Here is a 19,281-nt window from a genome sequence, read left to right as displayed (position 1 = left end):
CAGTGGAGAGTTGCTTAGAACTGCTAAAAATAAATAAATAAAAATAATTTAGTTTTTGATTGTGAAAAGAATTTTAAATTGGTACAATGAAAGACAGCTACTGTACTTTTAGCCTGGTGTTAGGAGTAAATACAACTTATACCCCAGTAAAACCCATAGAACAGTATTTCTCTTCTATGCAACGGATGCAGAGAGAACTTTATACAAACTCCCTCCTGCATACAGTGAGCAGTGTCACAAGCAGATGTGAAAGTTTATTTTCCTCCCATTTTAATATGCCCATTTCACTACCAATTGCCTTATAAACAAAGCAAGTGGCTTCTTCTAACAACACTGACTCATGCAAAACAAAGGTGGCAGTAGTGCCCTAGTAATGCAGACCACATCAAAATGAGCTCCGCATGAATCTACTGATATGACAGCTTACTTGGTTTCATTTCAAAACTATTGGCTCATCATATTAAAGGTATCCTGTCATCGGAAAACATGTTTTTTTCAAAACGCATCAGTTAATAGTGCTACTCCAGCAGAATTCTGCACTGAAATCCATTTCTCGAAAGAGCAAACAGATTTTTTTATATTCAATTTTGAAATCTGACATGGGGCTAGACATTGTTAATTTCCCAGCTGCCCCCAGTCATGTGACTTGTGGCTGCACTTTAGGAGAGAAATGCTTTCTGGCAGGCTGCTGTTTTTCCTCTTCAATGTAACAATGTGTCTCAGTGGGACATGGGTTTTTACTATTGAGTGCTGTTCTTAAATCTACCAGGCAGCTGTTATCTTGTGTTAGGGAGCTGCTATCTGGTTACCTTTCCATTGTTCTTTGTTTGGCTGCTGGGGGGAAAAAGGGAGGGGGTGATATCACTCTAACTTGCAGTACAGCAGTAAAGAGTGATTGAAGTTTATCAGAGCACAAGTCACATGACATTGGGCAGCTGGAAAATTGACAATATGTCTAGCCCCATGTCAGATTTCAAAATTGAATATAAAAAACCATCTGTTTTTTTGAGAAATGGATTTCAGCACAGAATTCTGCTGGATCAGCTCTATTAACGGATTCATTTTGAAAAAAAAAAAAAAAAAAAAAAAGATTTTTCCCATGACAGTATCCCTTTAACATATATACTCTTTAATGCAGGGGTGTCCAAACTACGGCCCGTGGTTGATTTTTGATTGGCCTGCAGCCAGGGCCGGATTACCCGGTAAACAGTCTGGTTTTCTGCTCTCCCACCAATCGGGGCCCGCGAAGCTGAAGGGCCGGCCCATCATGGAGAAAAAGATCTGCCCCCCTGCTGAAAAAAAGATCACCAGCCAACCGCTTGTTCCGGGCCCTGTGACGTCCGGCGCACTTGTGAGGTAAAGTGCGGGGGAAATGCTGCCCAACTGTTGCGATACTACAGGACTCCAGTACACACATGCGTGCACTCTCTCTCCCCCCACTGAATACACATCCCATATGGCTATATATCAGTGCAGTCAGCAGCATATGTCTAAATGTAATTCTATGTAATCCAATACCTACTGATATGAACTCCAAAAACATAGTTCTGATGGCAGCTTTTTCCTATGCTGGGGCTGTCTACAAATTATGTGTCCATAAATGCCTCATAGACTCTTATTTATAATTTGTTCCCTAATCTCTACTGATTGTAAATATGCATGAATAAATAACTTGGATGTATAACACTACTGTGCTCTCTGTGAACTGTGTTGTACAGGAGCCAAGTTTTTATGGGAATAGGTAAGTTATGTGATGAAGAAAAATCTGTTTTGGGTAATAAAAGGGTACTTTTGTGTAATAAAAGGGTACTTTTTAGTAAAAGGTTCCACTTTAACCATGAATGTAAGCAGGAATATGTACCCAAAACTGGCAACCTGTTTCTTTCCAAATCTGAATGAACTACAAACCCCTCCAGAGAGGGAGGAGTTTGCACATCTTTAGCCAGATTACCAAATAGTCTGGGGGTGGCACCGTATGTTGGGTGCAATCTGCATTGTCTTTCTCTCTCTCTCTCCAAAATGTCCTTTCTGAATGTTTAAGCAGCAAAATTAGCTCCACATAATCAGCACGGCATCCAGTGTCATTACAAGTTCATATATCTAATATACAGGCACAATATAATAATAATAATAATGCATGTGGTGTACACACTGATGGTCATCACATTAGCTTTGCTGCTAGTCGCTCTCTCTCTCGCACACATCTCAAGAGTGAGGGGAAAAAGGAGAGCACAACTAAAGATCCCATTTCCCTCATTACACCCACTGCTGCAAGTTTAAACATACTAAGCACAATTCAGCAGGAACAGTCCCCTAAATTTGCTCATAGTCTGAACAAAGAGATCCCATTAAACTATGGCAGCATAGTTATTCCCCTGTACTAAGCACAATTCTGCAGGAACAGCTCCTAAGTTTGCTCATTGTCTGTACAGAGAGATGCCATAAAACTATGGCAATATAGATATTCCCCTGTACTAAGCACAATTCAGCAGGAACAGTTCCCCTAAGTTTGCTCATATTCTGTACAGAGAGATACCATAAATTGTAGTGGTTTCACAATTCATTTTGCCTGGGATCCAGCATGTCAGCTCAATGGTCGGCCCCCACACATTTTCACCTCACCAAATCTGGCCCTCGTTGTAAAAAGTTTGGACACCCCTGCTTTAATGCATGTTTCTTGTCTAGACAGCCCACTTTAGAAAGTCCACTTTAGCTCCAGTTTTACAATATGTAAGATCTATTTTGTATTTTTGGACTCAGCACAGTATTTTTATTCATGAAGCAAAACCTGTAAATATGAATGGTTTTCCCTTCAACTGTGACAAAATGGTCCTCTTAATGAGCGGTTTTATGTAAAATCCCATATAATCTTATACTGTAACTTTTACTTTTCGCTCTTTCAGTTCTTGGTTAGACAAATGTTTATTCTGTCTAATTTACTATGTGCTGTAAACTTTCTTCCTTGCATTAGCGAAAGTGCTATATTTATGCCACAATCAAGATTTTTTCTTTCATGGTATTTAGGAAAGGTTTAGTGTAATGGATAAAAGGACTGTATTCACTTACACATTTTGTGCCAGTATGTAATTTAGACTCAAACTATTTGCACCATTATAGTTTATGGAAACATGCAATCAAAAAAATGGCACCACACACTTGCTTTGTTACAATGATTTTAGCTAATCACAGAATAAAGATCCTGTAAAAAATGTGTTGGGAAGGAACAAACGGTACATTTCAAAAAAAAAAAAAAAAAAAAAAAATTCTATATATTAGAGAAGTTCTATAATGGAAAAAAAAAAAAAAAAAAAAAAAAAAAAAAAAAAAATTATATATATATATATATATATATATATATATATATATATATATATATATATATATATATATAATATATATATATATATATATATATATATATATATATATATATATATATATATATATATATAATTAATGGCTAAAGGTGGCCGTGCATAGAGATCAACTCATTTGGCGGGGTGCAAACAAGCAGATCTCTCCCTGATATGCCCACTTTGAGGTGGCAATATCGGGTTTATCCGACTATCGGATCACAACAAGGAGAATACATGAGTTGGACAGAGGACCACCAGATTGCTGAAATTGCAAACTGGAGTGCTGCTGAATTAAAAGCTTAATTCAAAAACCACATATAATAAAAACCAATTGCAAATGGTCTCAGAATATCACTCTCTACATCATACTAAAAGTTTACTCAGAGGTGAACATCCCCTTTAAATTCGGAACTTATTGAACCAGCCTAATAGTTAATCATGTCTATAGCAGCAATTATCCAGGCCTTCAAAGTTGTTACAGGGGTCTTCCCTCTTGGATTTTGTTAGGAGTGTCTGCAACACACACATGCTCAGTGTGCTTTGAGCTACAGTCCTGCGCGGATCCATTTTTTGGAACCCGTACCCACAACCTGCAAATTGCTAAGCTACATCTAAATTAAATACAGGTAAGGGACCAGTTATCCGGAAACCCATTATCCAGAAAGTTCCAAAATATGCACATCTCCCATTGATTAATATAATCAAATAATCCAAATTTTTAAAAATGTATTTCCTTTTTCTTTGTAATAATAAACATTACCTTGAACTTGATCCAACTAAGATATAGTAAATCCTTACTGGAAGCGATACCAGTTTATAGTCTCTATATAATGGTTATATGATATTTTAGTAGACTGCTGCAAAGAGTGCTAGAATTTCTGGCTAATCAGCTACTGTTCCGATTTTATTTTCCTAGTCAAAATATGAATACTCTTATGGAACATTCTCTGTCTCCCCTTCACAGGCACAGAAAAAAAAAAAAATTACGAGGAAAAAAACCAACTTTTTTCACATTATTCTTATATTAAATGAGGGCACAGACGTTTTGAGGAAGGTCAGTCAGTAACCAGTCAAAATGCTATCTTTAGTCTGTTCAAAAAAAAAAAAAAAAAGGACAAAAAGCCAATTACACAAGCATGAAACACTTTTTTTTAGATTATCAAAACAGCTCTCACAGTGGCCTTTCTGTAGTCTGTCTGGTGAAACTTGGCATCTTCCCTCAGGAAAGCCAATAACAGGAAATAAGTCATAAATGCACTGGTTTCCGGTCATATTACAGTATTCTCAGCCGCTTGGCTTACTGACCACAGGTAGCAAAAAGCAGATGGCAAAACTGCCTGCCAGGAAGAATTTTTTTTTTTCACCATTTTTCACATTTGCTTTTACAGCGTTCATTACCATTTCAAAGAACTGCTCAGTCACGTAATAAGATTGAAAGATTTTGTCTGCTCGGTGAGGATATCAACACGGATAAGTGGGGGGGGGGAGAAAAAAAAAAATTTATTTTATATTGGAATCATTGTGATTCTTGAGTCTTGACTTTAGCACAAATACAGCTAAAAACTTAACGGTGTTTTTTTTTATATATATATATATATATATATATATATATAGAGAAAATGTTCAGTGATTATGCTGATACCTGTGGACAGTGTGGTACAAAGGTATGATCTTTTAAAAGGAAATAGAAACACACTGTAATCAAAGACAATTTGATTTATGAGCGTGGGAACAAAATTTTCTGTGCACTTCCCTACAATGTCTGTATCTGTAGGTCGGTGCAGTGTTCTAGAACAGAGAATCAGGGAATACAGGTTAACTAAGACATAAAAAAAAAAAAAAACAAGAATCTAATGGTGCATTATACTCTTAAATGTGGTTTAAAAAAAATTTAATGTTTTGGGTTCATTTATTGCATATTTCTGAAAAAACATTTTTAGTGCTGCCTAACAGTTCCACTTCTGGCTGCCTCCTTTCCCAGACTGCCCATCAGAGACAGCAGTGATCAACACACTGTACAAGTTAATCAACCAATCAGACCTGATGGGGTTTAGGTTGCAACCTTTTTGCACCGTAGAATCCAAGCAGGGGGCGGGGTCGTGACATGGCGATCGGCTGGTCGCTGCATCAACTATAGGAAATCCTGCCAGGTTTTCCTAATTTGGAAAACCAGGCAGGCAGTTTTGACCCAGGCAGTCATTCAAAAAAACTGTGCTGTCCGGGTCAAAACTAGGCAGGTGGCAGCCCTAGATGGGGTCATCAAGAACCTGTCTTTGCTTGTGTGACTGCAATCTAGGATTAGTTATTCCCCTCCTACTGTGCTGTACAATTACTGAACACGTACAGGAATTGCAGCAGCTCTATAGCGAGCTCCAATAAAGGGGCAATATTTAAAGTTAATGATCATTTTTCAGCCCAGAGCGAAACCAACACCATATATAATTATTACTTCCTACAAGATTGGAGGGGCTGGGGAGGATTTAACTTATGCTATACTGTAGGTCTACTTTACAGATTATAAATTGTGCATAGTAAAAGTACCCATTCAGGCTAATTATTCCACCTTAAAGGACAAGGAAAGGCAAAAAAAAAAAAAAAAAAAAAACTTTCTTTAATGAAAAAGAAACCTATCTCCAATATACTTTAATTAAAAAATGTGTACCATTTTTATAAGAAACCTGACTGTATGCAGTGAAATTCTCCCTTCATTTACTGCTGTGGATAGGAATTGTCAGATGGTCCCTAACTGCTGAGCTGGGAAACAATCATACTTATGATCAGCAGGGGGAGCCCCCGCCTTACTTACCAGCCATGCAGAATTCAAGCAGCTTTGTTTATGACGATCCCTAAGCAGCCAAGACCATACTGAGCATGTGCAGGGTCAGGCAAAGATGTTTAACAAAGTTACAAGATGACAGCCCCCTGTGGCCAACTTTGAAAGCATAAATCATTTGTTTGATTAGGCTTTGTGGTGCAGTAAGTTCATGCCTATGTTTAGTATACAAAATACAGAATTTCTAGCCTTATTCTATTTTTCCTTGTCCTTTAAAAAGTCAACCTTATGCAGCTGCCCGCACTTTGTAAATGCCTGTTGATAAAATTCAAATAAAACATAGGTAATATATTTTATAATAATACATGCACTGGCCTTAAAGAAAAAAAAATCATGCAACTGTGTTAAAGAGTATAATTAGTATAATTTAACGATTTTAAAATAATTGTGATTTTTTTCTCATCAGTCAAATTTATGAGGTATAGATTGAGGAAACCTGTTCAGGAACTTTGTTCTTTTTACATAAATCTACCTCAAGGTGGTGCCATCACCCACTGCAGAGTCAGAAACAAATACTGTTCAATCTTTATCAATGCAAAATCTAAAAAGGAATCAAACCCAGCTAAAAACACATGCATAATGCTTTATCTAAATAACATGAACATATTATACTGTAGTAGGAGAAGAAAATGTAGCAGACAGGAGAAATACACCTGAATGCGTTACAAACAAAGGTTTAAACGTTAATGGATACTGGAAACAGTCAAATATTTTCAAAGATACGGGATTTATTTTGATTAATGCTGTATTGTTCAGGGGCATGCTCCACAACATTTATCCGCATCTTTAGAACAGGGGCTTATGGGTCTGCTTGAATCCTGCTCATTTACTGTATATTGAAACTATACCCTGCACATGTTTGTACGCAACTAAAGTTGTTGCTGTGCTCCTGCTCTCTTATCTGTAATAAATGTATTTGTGCTCAAATACTACACATCATTTATCATATATATATATATTATGTACTTTTGTTCATTATGTCTTTAGGTCTTCAGACACAGCATAACAAAATGCTACAAAACTCAGGGGCCCTTTTTTATCCATGAAGTAGTACTTTAGGTTCAAAACTGGCCCCCCTTTGCAATGACGCTGCACATTTTGAAGTCCAAACTCAAACATGTTATAGTGTGACTTTCTTCTACTCTAAAATTACATGCCTGCCCATCTGACCAATGCAATTCCATAATTCAACTACTCAGCAGAGCTTTCCTGCAAAGGAAAGGGATTACAGAGGTGATAGGCTTGATTATTTGCCTGCAGGTCTTATTGGATAACCAGCCAATGATTGATACAAGCCCTGTGCTTCATTCAACAGCACTGGAGAACTTGTCAGCAGAGCTGAATGTTTTGCGAGCCAGGATGCTTTATTAACAATGTATTAAACTAGCTGAAGCCTGGTACATTAGAGTGTGTATATAATTAAGTTAATCAGCAAGTTTAATACATTCGGACATATATCTTATTTGAAGGGAGGAAATTTACTCAAGGGTGAATTTTCACCTTGGATGGCTCCGCCACACTTCGCTCAACTTTGTCAAATGTTAATGTGCAGCACATATGTTTAGTCATCAAAATGCATAGTTACGTCTCGGCAGGCGAACGCCAGTAAAAATTCGTCAATGCGAATCCGCATTTCTAAGCGAAATTCCGCTACCATCACTTTCTTCCTAGCGAAACCTCAACACACTTAGGCTTAAGTCAATTTAAATAGGGTGAGTACTTATAGGTCATATAGGTGTCTCTATTATAGATGGTGAAATTGCTTGAAGTAGCCACTTATTAAAAATGTCCAAGGTAGCAAAATAAAGACAAATGTGATCCTCTATTGTCCTAGACATGAGCCACCCTAAAACAAATGTCGCATGACCTTCAAATGGTTAAAAAAAAAAAAAATATCTTAATATATTTAATAGTTACAACTTTTAAAGATAATCCCACTTTAAAATATGAAGAAACGCAAGCTTTTTGGTTTATGACTTTGACATACAGGATATGATGTCACTGACATACAGGATATGATGTCACTGACAAAAGATTGTTGAGTATGTAGCTTCATCTTATCAGTTCGCGAGTAATGATCGTTCGTGAAGAGGACGAGAGGCTTCGTTAGTCCGGAGCTCTTTCGTTAGAGAATTGTCCTCTACTCCTGTTAGTAAATTGGCGATGTCCCTGCGGATTGTCTTTTTGGTTCATTTTCAATAGCGAAGGCCACTTCACCCTTTGTGGTGGTGGTTTTCTCTTCTATGGAAAAGCTATTGCCACTTTTGCCAATTGAATGACTCCACACAATATATTATTGTCATAGTGCTGCACACAATTAAAAGAATTACAATGCATGGCAAAATCCATGGGAAACCACCCCCCCCCCAAAAAAAAACAAAAAAAACACATGCACATAACAAGAAACAGACTGAAGAATAAACAAAGTAAATGAGGAAAAGGTGATTTACAGCATCCTCCCCTTAAATAGCACAGCAACCCCCAGCACATAATTTAACTTTAAAGATCTTATTAACAACTACAGGTATGGGACCGGTTATCCAGAATGTTCAGGACCAGGGCACCATTTTCTTCTGGATCCAGTAAGTGGGCGGAGATGGACGTGCAGGCAGCAGCAGAACACATACATTGCACGTGTCTGCTGCTGCCTTTGGGACCCCTGGGTGATCGTGCCTCAGGGGCCACTTGTTCCCAGACTCGTTGCCTAGGGGTTGAGGAATGAGTAGGAACGGAGCGAGCAGCTTTACACGCCGCTCCTCCGTTCTAAAACTCTTTAATGCTGCAGAATGTGCGTTCTATGGCATTTAAAAGTACTTTTCCACATAAACTTAGATTCTACGTTCTGTGGCATTTAAAGGGTTAAATCAATATCATTTGAAACATACCAAACAATCTACAGATTACATCTGTAAATATGTTCATAAAATGCTCCTTAATCATGAGGCTATTCCAGTAACAACCATTAAATATATGCGGGTATGCTAATGGTATTTTTTTTATTTGTACTTAGTGTTATGATATGGTGTAGATGATAGGCTCAAAAACATGAGCTAGAATACATTGGATTGTTTTCATAAAGCAGTACAAAGCTTTTTAGCAAGTGAGAAGTGAGTGGGTAAATTATAAGAGAATAGTTTGCCCATATTGAGTAATCAATAGCAACTATATCGAATGTTGTGGGGGCGGGGGATCTGGATATTGTTTACAGGTTTACTCACAGGATTGTGAGTAAGTGTGCGGCAGGAGGCTTGTGCACATTTGGATCACTCAATGGGGCTCCCAGGTGTATTTTAAACAATAAATTTTGGTAAAAAGGAGTGTAAGTACAGCTGCAAAATTGTGTGCTCAGGCCTGTAGGGCTCTAGAACACTACCGCTGTACACATATGTAAATGTCATTGCTGGAGGTCTTGTCGGATTTCACAAAAGAACCAGGGCAGATATATTGTAGATTATGTTTTGGGATTCTACACAGACCCCAAGCAACCAGAGCCTTAAGCAATTAAAGGAATTATTCAGTTTAAAAATGAAAACAAATAGCCTGTGTAAAATAAAAAAAAATGTTTAATAGTTAGCCAAAATATAATTCATAAAGGCTGGAGTGACTGGATATCTAACATAATAGCCAGAACACTACTTCCTTCTTACCAGTGAGTAACAAGTCAGTGATTGATGGGGAAGGGGGGCACATGGGCCATAACCATTTGCTTTAGAATCTGACCTGCATGCTAAGATTCAAAAGCAAACTAACTGAATATTTATGTCTCCTTCAAGCCGCTAACTAAATAAGACATAGAAAAAGATGTAAAGTTGGGTTCTGTATTGTGTCTATTATGCAAGACATCCATTCATTCCAGCCTTTATAGATTACATTTTATATAGATTAACTATATTAAAAATGTTTTATTTAACACATCCTATCCATTTACTAAGATCTTATTTTTACAATGATTGTTCGTTTAAGATACATGCTAGAATTAGTCGGCCTATTGCGGGGTCTGGTAGCGGGAACCTGCGGGTCAAATTGTGGGGGTCGGGTTTCAATACATGCTTTCAAAGATGCCCCAGTAGCTCTCTATCTTCTTTTCTAAGGATTCATTACACAAAGGATTCATTACACATGCTTTTTGCTGTCACTTAGTGAGCTTAGGGTCAAATACACTCTATACAGTATATATATATATATATATATATATATATATATATATATATATATATATATATATATATATATATATATATATATATATATATAAAAAATAAATGTCATAATATAAAACAGATTAGTAGATAATACAGATTCTCATTACATGTCAACTCATGTCAGCTTATATGACAGACAAACCTCAATTTTCTGATTGACCATTTGCAACAATCCCAAATATGAATGCACAGAACCCTATGATTCTGGATTTGCCCGTATCTGGAATCTTTCTCTTTAGATCCTGCTGAAGTCAAACTAATCCAAACCTTTGCATCCTGTGAAATTTGCCGAAAATGAAATTTGTCAAAATAACCCTAGCAATCAAGCATGCATTTCATAAGAGACTGGAATATGACTAGGAGAGGCCCTGAATAAAAATATGAGTAATAAAAAATAACAATAATAATAAATCTTACTAACAGATTTAAGCTCACTGAAAATCTGTATGTAAATTTTGCATGCCCATATATAATCACAATTTATTTAATATCCTTTTGTTTCCATTACTTTTATTTATTTATTTATTTTTTCTCCAGTCAGTGTCGCACTAGCCCGGCAGGACACTGGGAAAAAAAATCCGGTGGGCCCAGATCCTCACGGGCCCCTGCCGAGCCAAGACCCCCTCTCCTGATGCTCTACTGGAAAAAAGACAGCTAACTGTGTGCATGCGCGCAGAGGGGGCTCCTTGTGCGCATGTGCGCCAAGGGGGTGGCGCACAGTGCCCCACAGTAGGGGGACTGTAGGGGGGGCCCTGGACTGTAGTCCCAGCGGGCCCCAGGCCCCCCAGTCCAACCCTATCTCTAGTTTTAATACACCAATTATGTAGTTAAAGAGTGTGTGCACTACAGATAACAACAATACTGCTCCCTGAGGAAGCGGACCGGAGAGTCGGTGAAACGCGTAGGAAAGGAGTGTGGCACCAATTGCTACTCCCTGAACACCACCATATCGCTAAACAGCAGATCCTTCTGAGGAGTCCGGACTTTAACCTTGGAATGTGATGTGCTGTTGATGCTGAACTGTTTGTGAGTAGGTAATTGATGTTCTGCGATTGCTTTTAAAATATTTAATAAATGGAATTATACTATTATTATCTCATGTATGGAGTAAAGAATTAACTGCAGAACACAAAACAAATATGGCATGCAAGCTGAACACTGAGGGGCAGATTTATCAAGGGTCGAATTTCGAGGGTTAAAAAACCTCTGAAGTAAAATCCTTTGAATATCGATTTGAAGGATTTAGCGCAAATACTTCGATTCGAACGATTTTATTCGATCAATTGAAGGATTTTTATTTGATCAAAAAAAAGCTTAGAAAAGTGCTGGGGAAGGTCCCCATAGGCTAACATTGCAGCTCGGTAGGTTTAAAGTGGTGAAGTATGAAGTCTAAGTATTTTTTTAACGAGACAGTACGATTATCGAATGGTCGAATAGTCGAACGATTTTTACTTTGAATCGTTCGAATGATTAGATTCGATTGAATTCGATGGAATTTGACCAATTCGATGGTTGAAGTACCCAAAAAAATACTTTGAAATTCGAATTTTTTTTCATTCGAATTCTTCAGGCTTAGTAAAACCTGTCCCTGACTGTTTGTAAGTACATGCCCAAAAGGGAAGCCTGATTTGTGTGTGCACCTTGGGTGGATCCAATTAACCTTTTTTTTCTGAACACCTTTTAACCCTATTGTGGCTGGATTGCCCTTATCAGACAACATAAAACAGTATTGCCCTATGTGCGCTTCCTTCTCTTTTCAATATTTTGCAATACAGGCATGGAACCGGTTATCCAGAATGTTCGGGACCTGGGCTTTTCTGGATAAGGGGTCTTTAAATAATTTGGAACTCCATACCTTAGGTCTTGCTAAAAAAAATCTTTTAAACATAAATAAACTCAATAAAATAGTTTTGCCTCCAATAAGGATTAATCATATCTTAGGATCAAATACAAGGTACTACTTTATTATGACAGAAAAGAGAAATAATTTCAAAAGATGCAAATTGATTGATTAGTCTATGGGAGACTATTCAAAACTGTCTGTATAACAGGTTTCCTATAACATTAACCCTATATTGCTTTTTTTTTGCCCACAGAATCCCTCACTCTCAAATACTATTATATTTCAGATAGATGGATATAGACATTTCGTAGTCGCTGAATGTGCCAGTGCATTCTACTTTTTTTAATCTACTCTTAAATATGCAAGGAAAGTGCTGAGAAACATGATTTCTTGAAAATGTTGCCAAAAACCCTATTAGCCCCACCCATTTGTTCCACTGCATGCTAGCTACTTTCCCAGGCTGTGCAGGGAAGCTGATGGAACTCTGTACGGTAGGATAGGAACCAATGAGCAGCCCAGCAGACCTAACAGGGAAGTGCAGCCTGCTTTGCCTGAGTAAATTCTGAGCGGTGATTGGCTATTCATCCCATACTGTGTTTCCGGAAGTCTGGAAGGACATGAGACCAGGAGAATTACATCTAAAGAGATGGTTAACTTTTGTAGTACAGACAGGTGTGTGCAGCTCTTAAGCAATAGCTATGTGCAGGCGTTTAAAGGAGAACTAAACCCAAAGATAAGAGTATTTGCTGTGAATTATACATATAATGCCAGACATACAGTATATGATTATATAGATACAATGCCAGCCACTAAGTATTCAGTTAACCGTAGGATACTTTGGCCAGTTAAAAGGGAGCCCTGTACTTTATTGATATTGTACACCTATTTTCAAGTTGGGGAGTCTTGGCACTCCAGCTAGCTGTAAATCGCATACAAAAGGATAAATAGGCTTACAAAAGGATAAATAAGCTTACAAAAGGATAAGAATCCCTGTGGCAAAATACAGAAGTAGTCCTACCTGGCCGGTAATTCCAGTGATGAGGGCCACTTTCCTGGGCTTCCCTGTGGAATTGGAAGGGGGGCATGAACAATCTCCCTGGTTCTGTGCCATTCTTACAGCTCGTAGTGAGTAAAGCTGATGCTACTTCCCAGTAGATAAGAGGCCGGGGGTGACGTCACGAACATGTGAACGTCTCGGGGAACGTCTCCGTCACATGACATTCGGCGCGTATTCGGCGCTTTCTTCGAATGATGATTACTCGGGGATTTCCTGGAGGAGAACGCTGCCACGTTGCTCCACTGAGTATTTGGTTGCGCTGAGTAGCATTAAGCTTTTGTATTGGGGCAGGATTTTATTTAGGTCTTCCCTTAGTGGAATACGGTGGCACTAGAGAAATAACTGGACACTAGTGGAATTTGGGGGGCATTAGTGGAATACGGGGACACTAGTGGAATACAGGGGTAGTAGTGGAATAGCGGCACTAGTGAAATAACGGGCACTAGTGAAATACGAGGGCACTAGTGAAATACGTTGACACTAGTGGAATACGGGCACACTAGTGGAATAACGGCACTAGTGGAATTTGGGGGGCACTAGTGGAATAACGGAGCACTAGTGGAATACGGGGACAATCGTGCAATAATAGGGCACCAGTGTGGAATAAGGGGGCACCAGTGGAATAAGGGGGCACCAGTGGAATAAGGGGGCACCATTGGAATAAGGGAGCACTAGTGGAATAAGGGAGCACTAGTGGAATACGGGGACACTAGTGGAATAATGGAGCACTAGTGGAATACGGGGGCACTTGCTGTACAGTGGAGGCTGCAAATCTATTACATACTTGCTGGTCTCTATAGTGTGTGCCCTTAATATTCAGGTGTTATTGGAGCCTGCTTATATGTTGTGTGTTTTTAATTTTTGGGAGTAGGGGTGCACCATGATGATGAGTTTTAGGTGTTTTTTTTTTTTTTTGAAGGGGGGGTGTTGACTTTTTTGTGTACTGATATTTTCAGGTGAAGTTGGGTTGATGTGCTGCAAAATTTTGAGCTATAGGGAAGAGTTTTTTGATGTGTGTGCTGATGTTTTTACCGTGTTCAGTGATTTTGCGGAAGGTTTTTGTGTGCATAGAAATTGTTTTTATCTTGGTGCTCTTTTGCTAATGTGTCTTTTTTTTTTTTTTTTTTACCCGGAATTTTGAGGGCAGATTGAGTCCTATGGGGGGCATGAGTATTTAAATCATACACATACACTTTTTAGAGCTGTACACACATGCATACACAAACACATACTTTTTTTTTTTTTTAAAAAAAGTATTCTTTATTTTATCAAATTTGCCTCTTGTTTTCCCCCTAAAAACGGTTGATTTCACAGTGTGGCAATTGAATCAAGTATTCTGACAGCTGTCCAATCAGTTATGTTGTTATTTCATTGATTTGCCTAATTGCATTTGATTTTTGAGATTTTTTTAATTGTGGTCTTATGCTTGTATTGTTGTTTCTTACTTTTGTAGTTTGGAGTAGAAAGACATAATTACCTATTTTGTATTTGTCAGAATATGTATATACCAAAAATGTTTTTTGGGGGGGGGGGCTTTGTACTGTTAGGGGGCTTGTGGCACATTATACGCAGTCAGGGTTCTTTTCCTTTGGGGTCCATACCTACTTTGGTATATCTATGCATTTCGAGAATCAAACTATTGGAGTTCATATTTAGGTTGTTTTACCATTGTATGTAAGAAATAGGGTGAGATAAATGCAGCATATTACAATATTTTTAAGCGATTTTCAGAAATTTCATATATATATGATTTCATGAAATTTCGGATTTTGATAAATAACCCCCATAAATCAGGCAGTATTTATTTTGGTAGTAGGAATATATGAAATGTGTATGCACAAACTTTATTTTGGAGTCTCTAGGCCAGATACTTTGGTATTCTATGCAATTTTTAAGTGGACCCTTGGCATTCATATTTAGAATTATTTTTATTGGTACCTAATGATATGTGGGAGATATGATGCTAGAAACTGCAAGCTTTGAAACGATTTTCAGATATTTCAGCAAAACTGCTAATTTTGGAAAAGCACTATTCGTAGAAAGATGTGGTTACCCACTATAGATTTGCTCGAATGTGTACTTTCCAAAAATATATGTTCTAGAATTTTTTGGCTGTGGAATGTAAAGTATGCCGTTACTGTAGTGCTTTGATAAACCTCCCCCTTAGTTACCACATTTTCAAAGGTTGAATTTCGAAGTTATGTGAATGGGAACTTGAATGGGAAGTTATTTATGAAAAAACTTCAATCGAATCGAATACAAACAACCTTAAAATTCAACTCGAATGTCAGGAAGGCAATTAACATATTCAAATGGTTCAACAAACCTCTGCCATTGACTTGTAAATGTACTTGGCAGGTTTTAGTTGGTGAATATTCAAATTAGAACGGTTTCCAGGGTCGAGATGTGATAAATCTCACATTCAAATTCGAGTTGATGAATTAAAATTTGTATTTGTGAGTTTTGACCCAAAAAAAAAATTTGAAAATTCAAATTTACCATTCAAACCTTAATAAATCTGCCCCTAACTGCTGGGGTTTTTCGATGCCGACATTGGGAATCTAGATAAAACGATACATATCTGGTATTGGCACGTTCAAGATACATGATGTTTTGCAAATCCGTTAAAATTTTGTGCAGTAAATAAATTTTTTTTGTTGAAGTCCCTATATCATGAAAAAATAGCAATTTGTCTTTGTATTTAGAGCTGTAAATCTTGTCTCAGAAGTTGAAATACAAAAAACCTCAGACAGGTTAATAAAGTACAGGTTCATCTGAAAAAAAAAAAGTTGTATAGTTTTCCTAGGTAAACTAAAAAAAATTTCCCAGGAAATACCCCTGAAGCGAGCAAGCACTAATGTCTGGCACTGATAGAATTTAAAGGGTTAAATGCTTATCAATAACCTTTATGCGGCACGTGAGCTTACGTTTTTAGCCAAAACATGGTAGAAATACCTCAACTTAAAATGTAAAGCAATTCACAGGATGAATTGGAGCACTGGAAAAAAGGCTGTATATTGTTTATAGCAGCTGATTAACACTAGAGTTTAGTTTGAGCACTGAAAACATTTGCAGCTGTTAAAAGTTATGGCATGCATTATACAGAGCACTCACAATTCCTCTTTATGTTGTGATTCCTGCAGTAGTAGTTTACTACTTTTCACTTACAAGGGGTGCCCAAACTTTTGATTTCAACTGTAGATATAAATATAAGATACCTGCTGTTGCATTACTGCCCTCATAAAACCATGTGACAAAGTTCACACTGAAAATAGAATGTTTCTGTGACATAGCGATGTGTGAGTGTATGAGGTATGAGTGTGCGACCATGGTAAGCTAACCATTATCTTACTGCAGTCACACACTCAAGAAGCCGCCAGCAGGCGCGAGGGCTGTATAGACGACGTGTTAGGCAAAGCGGCAAGACTGAGCCGCAGCAAGCAGGATGAAGAGCCGCATGAGGCTCCGGAGCCGTGGGTTGCCTACCCCTGGTATTGACCAAGTGGCAGATCATGTCACTAATGTGCCCAAATATTACTGCTACAGCTAAGCAATTCCTTGTTTAAATGAGTTAAATGATGTTAATTGTTTTAAAGAATGTCAGGCTGAATGGTAGGCCCCCCACACTTTTTTTTACCTCACCAAATCTGGTCCTTGTTGCAAAAAGTTTGGACACCCCCTGTCCTACTCAATATAACTAAAGGCGTTGCAACTTGGGTTAGCTGGACTTGAGCGCTGTTCCTTTATCTACCACTAGGAGCATTTTTAGCAATGCAGGTGTCAGGGAGTTGTCTGGTTATCTTGACACTGGACATCTGGATGGCACATAGGTTCTCTTGCATAGCCATCCATCAGAATGATAGGGTACTACTTGGAATTAGGAAGCCATTTTGTGAATGCATGGTGCTAGGTAGCCATATACTTAAGGTCTGTTTACGACAGCTGTTACATACAGGTCTCTGTTGCACCTGTCCGCATTGATTTTTAATTCAACTTAGGGGTCAATGCTTAGGCTGAATGGTAGGCCCCCACACTTTTTAACCTCACCAAATCTGGCCCTCATTGCAAAAAGTTTGGACACCCCTGATATATACCCATATCTCTACTAATTATAGCTTTTAGTATCATAATAGCCTTGAATATTATGCTTGTCCAAGAAATCCACTCTTAAAAGAACATTAACAGAACAGATTAACAGAATCGGCCATCACAACCAAACCTGGCAGGGCATTCCACAACCTCACTGCCCTCACTGTGAAGAACCACCTATGCTGATTAAAATAAAAGTTCTTTCCTCTAGTCTGAAGGGGTGTCCTCTGGTGCAGTGATCCTCTTTATGGGTAAAAAGGTCCCCTTCTATTTGTCTATAATGTCCTCTAGTATACTTGTCTACTAGTCTAGTCATGTCCCCTCTTTTTTTCCAGAGAAAACAACTCCAACCTTGACAGTCTACCCTCATAATTTAAGTCTTCCATGCCTCTAACCAATTTAGTTGCACGTCTCTGCACTCTCTCCAGCTCATTTATTATTTAAGGTCTGAAGCCCAGAACTGCAGTGCATACTCCAGGTGAGGCATAACCAGGGACCTATAATGAGGCAAAATTATGTTTTCATCCCTTGAGTTTATGCAAGACTGTACTTTATTTGGTTTAGTAGCCACAGAATGACACTGCCCAGAATTAGACAAATTGTTATCTACAAAACCCCCTAGATCCTTCTCAGTTAAGGAGACTCCCAATACACTCATTTAGTGTATAACTTACAATTATATTATTTTTGCCAAAGTGCATAACCTTGTATTTATCAAAATTGAACCTCATTTTACAGTTTGCTGCCCAGTTTTCCAAGTTAGTCAAATCACTGCAAAGTGGCAGCATCCTGCATAGAACTTATAGTTCTGCACAATTTTGTATCACCAGCAATCATAGAAACATTACTTTTAATCCCCACCTCCAGGTCATTAATAAATAACTTGAAAAGCCAAGTACCAAGTACAGAGCCCAGTGGTACTCCATTAACAACACTGGTCCAATTAGAAAATGTTTCATTTACCACCACTCTTTGTAATCTATCTTTTAGCCAGTTCTCTGTTCAAGTACAAATACTATGTCCCAGGCCTACATTCCTTATTTTAACCAGTAACCTTCTGTGTGGCACTGTATCAAATGCTTTAGCAAAGTCTAAGTAGATCACATCCTATGCCATCCCAGAATCAAGGTCTCTGCTCATCCTTCTCATAAAAAGAAATTAAGTTAGTCTGGCAAGTTCTATTATGCATAAAACCATGCTGGCACAAACACATAGGGGCCCATTTACTTAGCTCGAGTGAAGGAATAGAGGAAAAAAAAGTTTGAATTTCGAATGTTTTTTTTGGCTACTTCGACCATCGAATGGACTGCTTCGACTTCGAACGATGCAAACTAAAAATCGTTCAAACATTCAATAGTCGAAGTGCTGTCTCTTTAAGAAAAAACATCGAACCCCTAGTTCGCCACCTAAAAGCTACTGAAGTCAATGTTAGCCTATGGGGAAGGTCCCCATAGGCTTCCTAAGCTTTTTTGGGTCGAACAAAAATAGTTCGATCGATGGATTAAAATCCTTCGAATCGATCGAACTTATATTGCTAAATCCTTTGATATTCAAAGTCGAAGGATTTAATTTCGACAGTCAAATATCGAGGGTTAATTAACCCTCGATATTCGACCTTAAATAAATCTGCCCCCTAATATTATGATTTGCAATGAAGTAAAGTATTTTATCCCTTAAAATCCCTTCAAAAGCTTTCCTACCACTGATGTCAGACTAACCACCCTATAGTTCTGAGGCTGAGAATAGGATCCCTTTTTGAATAGCGGCACCATATTAGCAATTCGCCAGTCTCTCCGCACCATGCCAGACCTCAATGAATCCTGAAAAATTAAGCAAAGAGTTTTGACAATCACAGAGCTAAGCTCTCTACGTACTCTGGGATGAATACCATCCGGTGCCGG

At 38.1% G+C, this 19,281-nt stretch overlaps 1 protein-coding gene across 1 annotated transcript in view; it reads right to left on the bottom strand.

Moving 5' to 3' along the window:
• gmds.S (GDP-mannose 4,6-dehydratase S homeolog) overlaps window positions 1-13,345 on the bottom strand; it is a 370,681-nt gene extending 357,336 nt beyond the window's left edge. Inside the window, exon 1 of the mRNA NM_001092144.1 lies at window positions 13,253-13,345. Within this exon, the coding sequence (NP_001085613.1) occupies window positions 13,253-13,345 (93 nt within the window). The remainder of the gene's footprint in view (window positions 1-13,252) is intronic.
• Window positions 13,346-19,281: the final 5,936 nt, after the last annotated feature.

This window comes from Xenopus laevis, chromosome 6S (assembly GCF_017654675.1).
Source record: "Xenopus laevis strain J_2021 chromosome 6S, Xenopus_laevis_v10.1, whole genome shotgun sequence".
Lineage (NCBI taxonomy): Eukaryota > Metazoa > Chordata > Amphibia > Anura > Pipidae > Xenopus > Xenopus laevis.
Note: the sequence above shows the minus strand (reverse complement) of the source record. Positions and strands in the feature narration are given on the sequence as shown.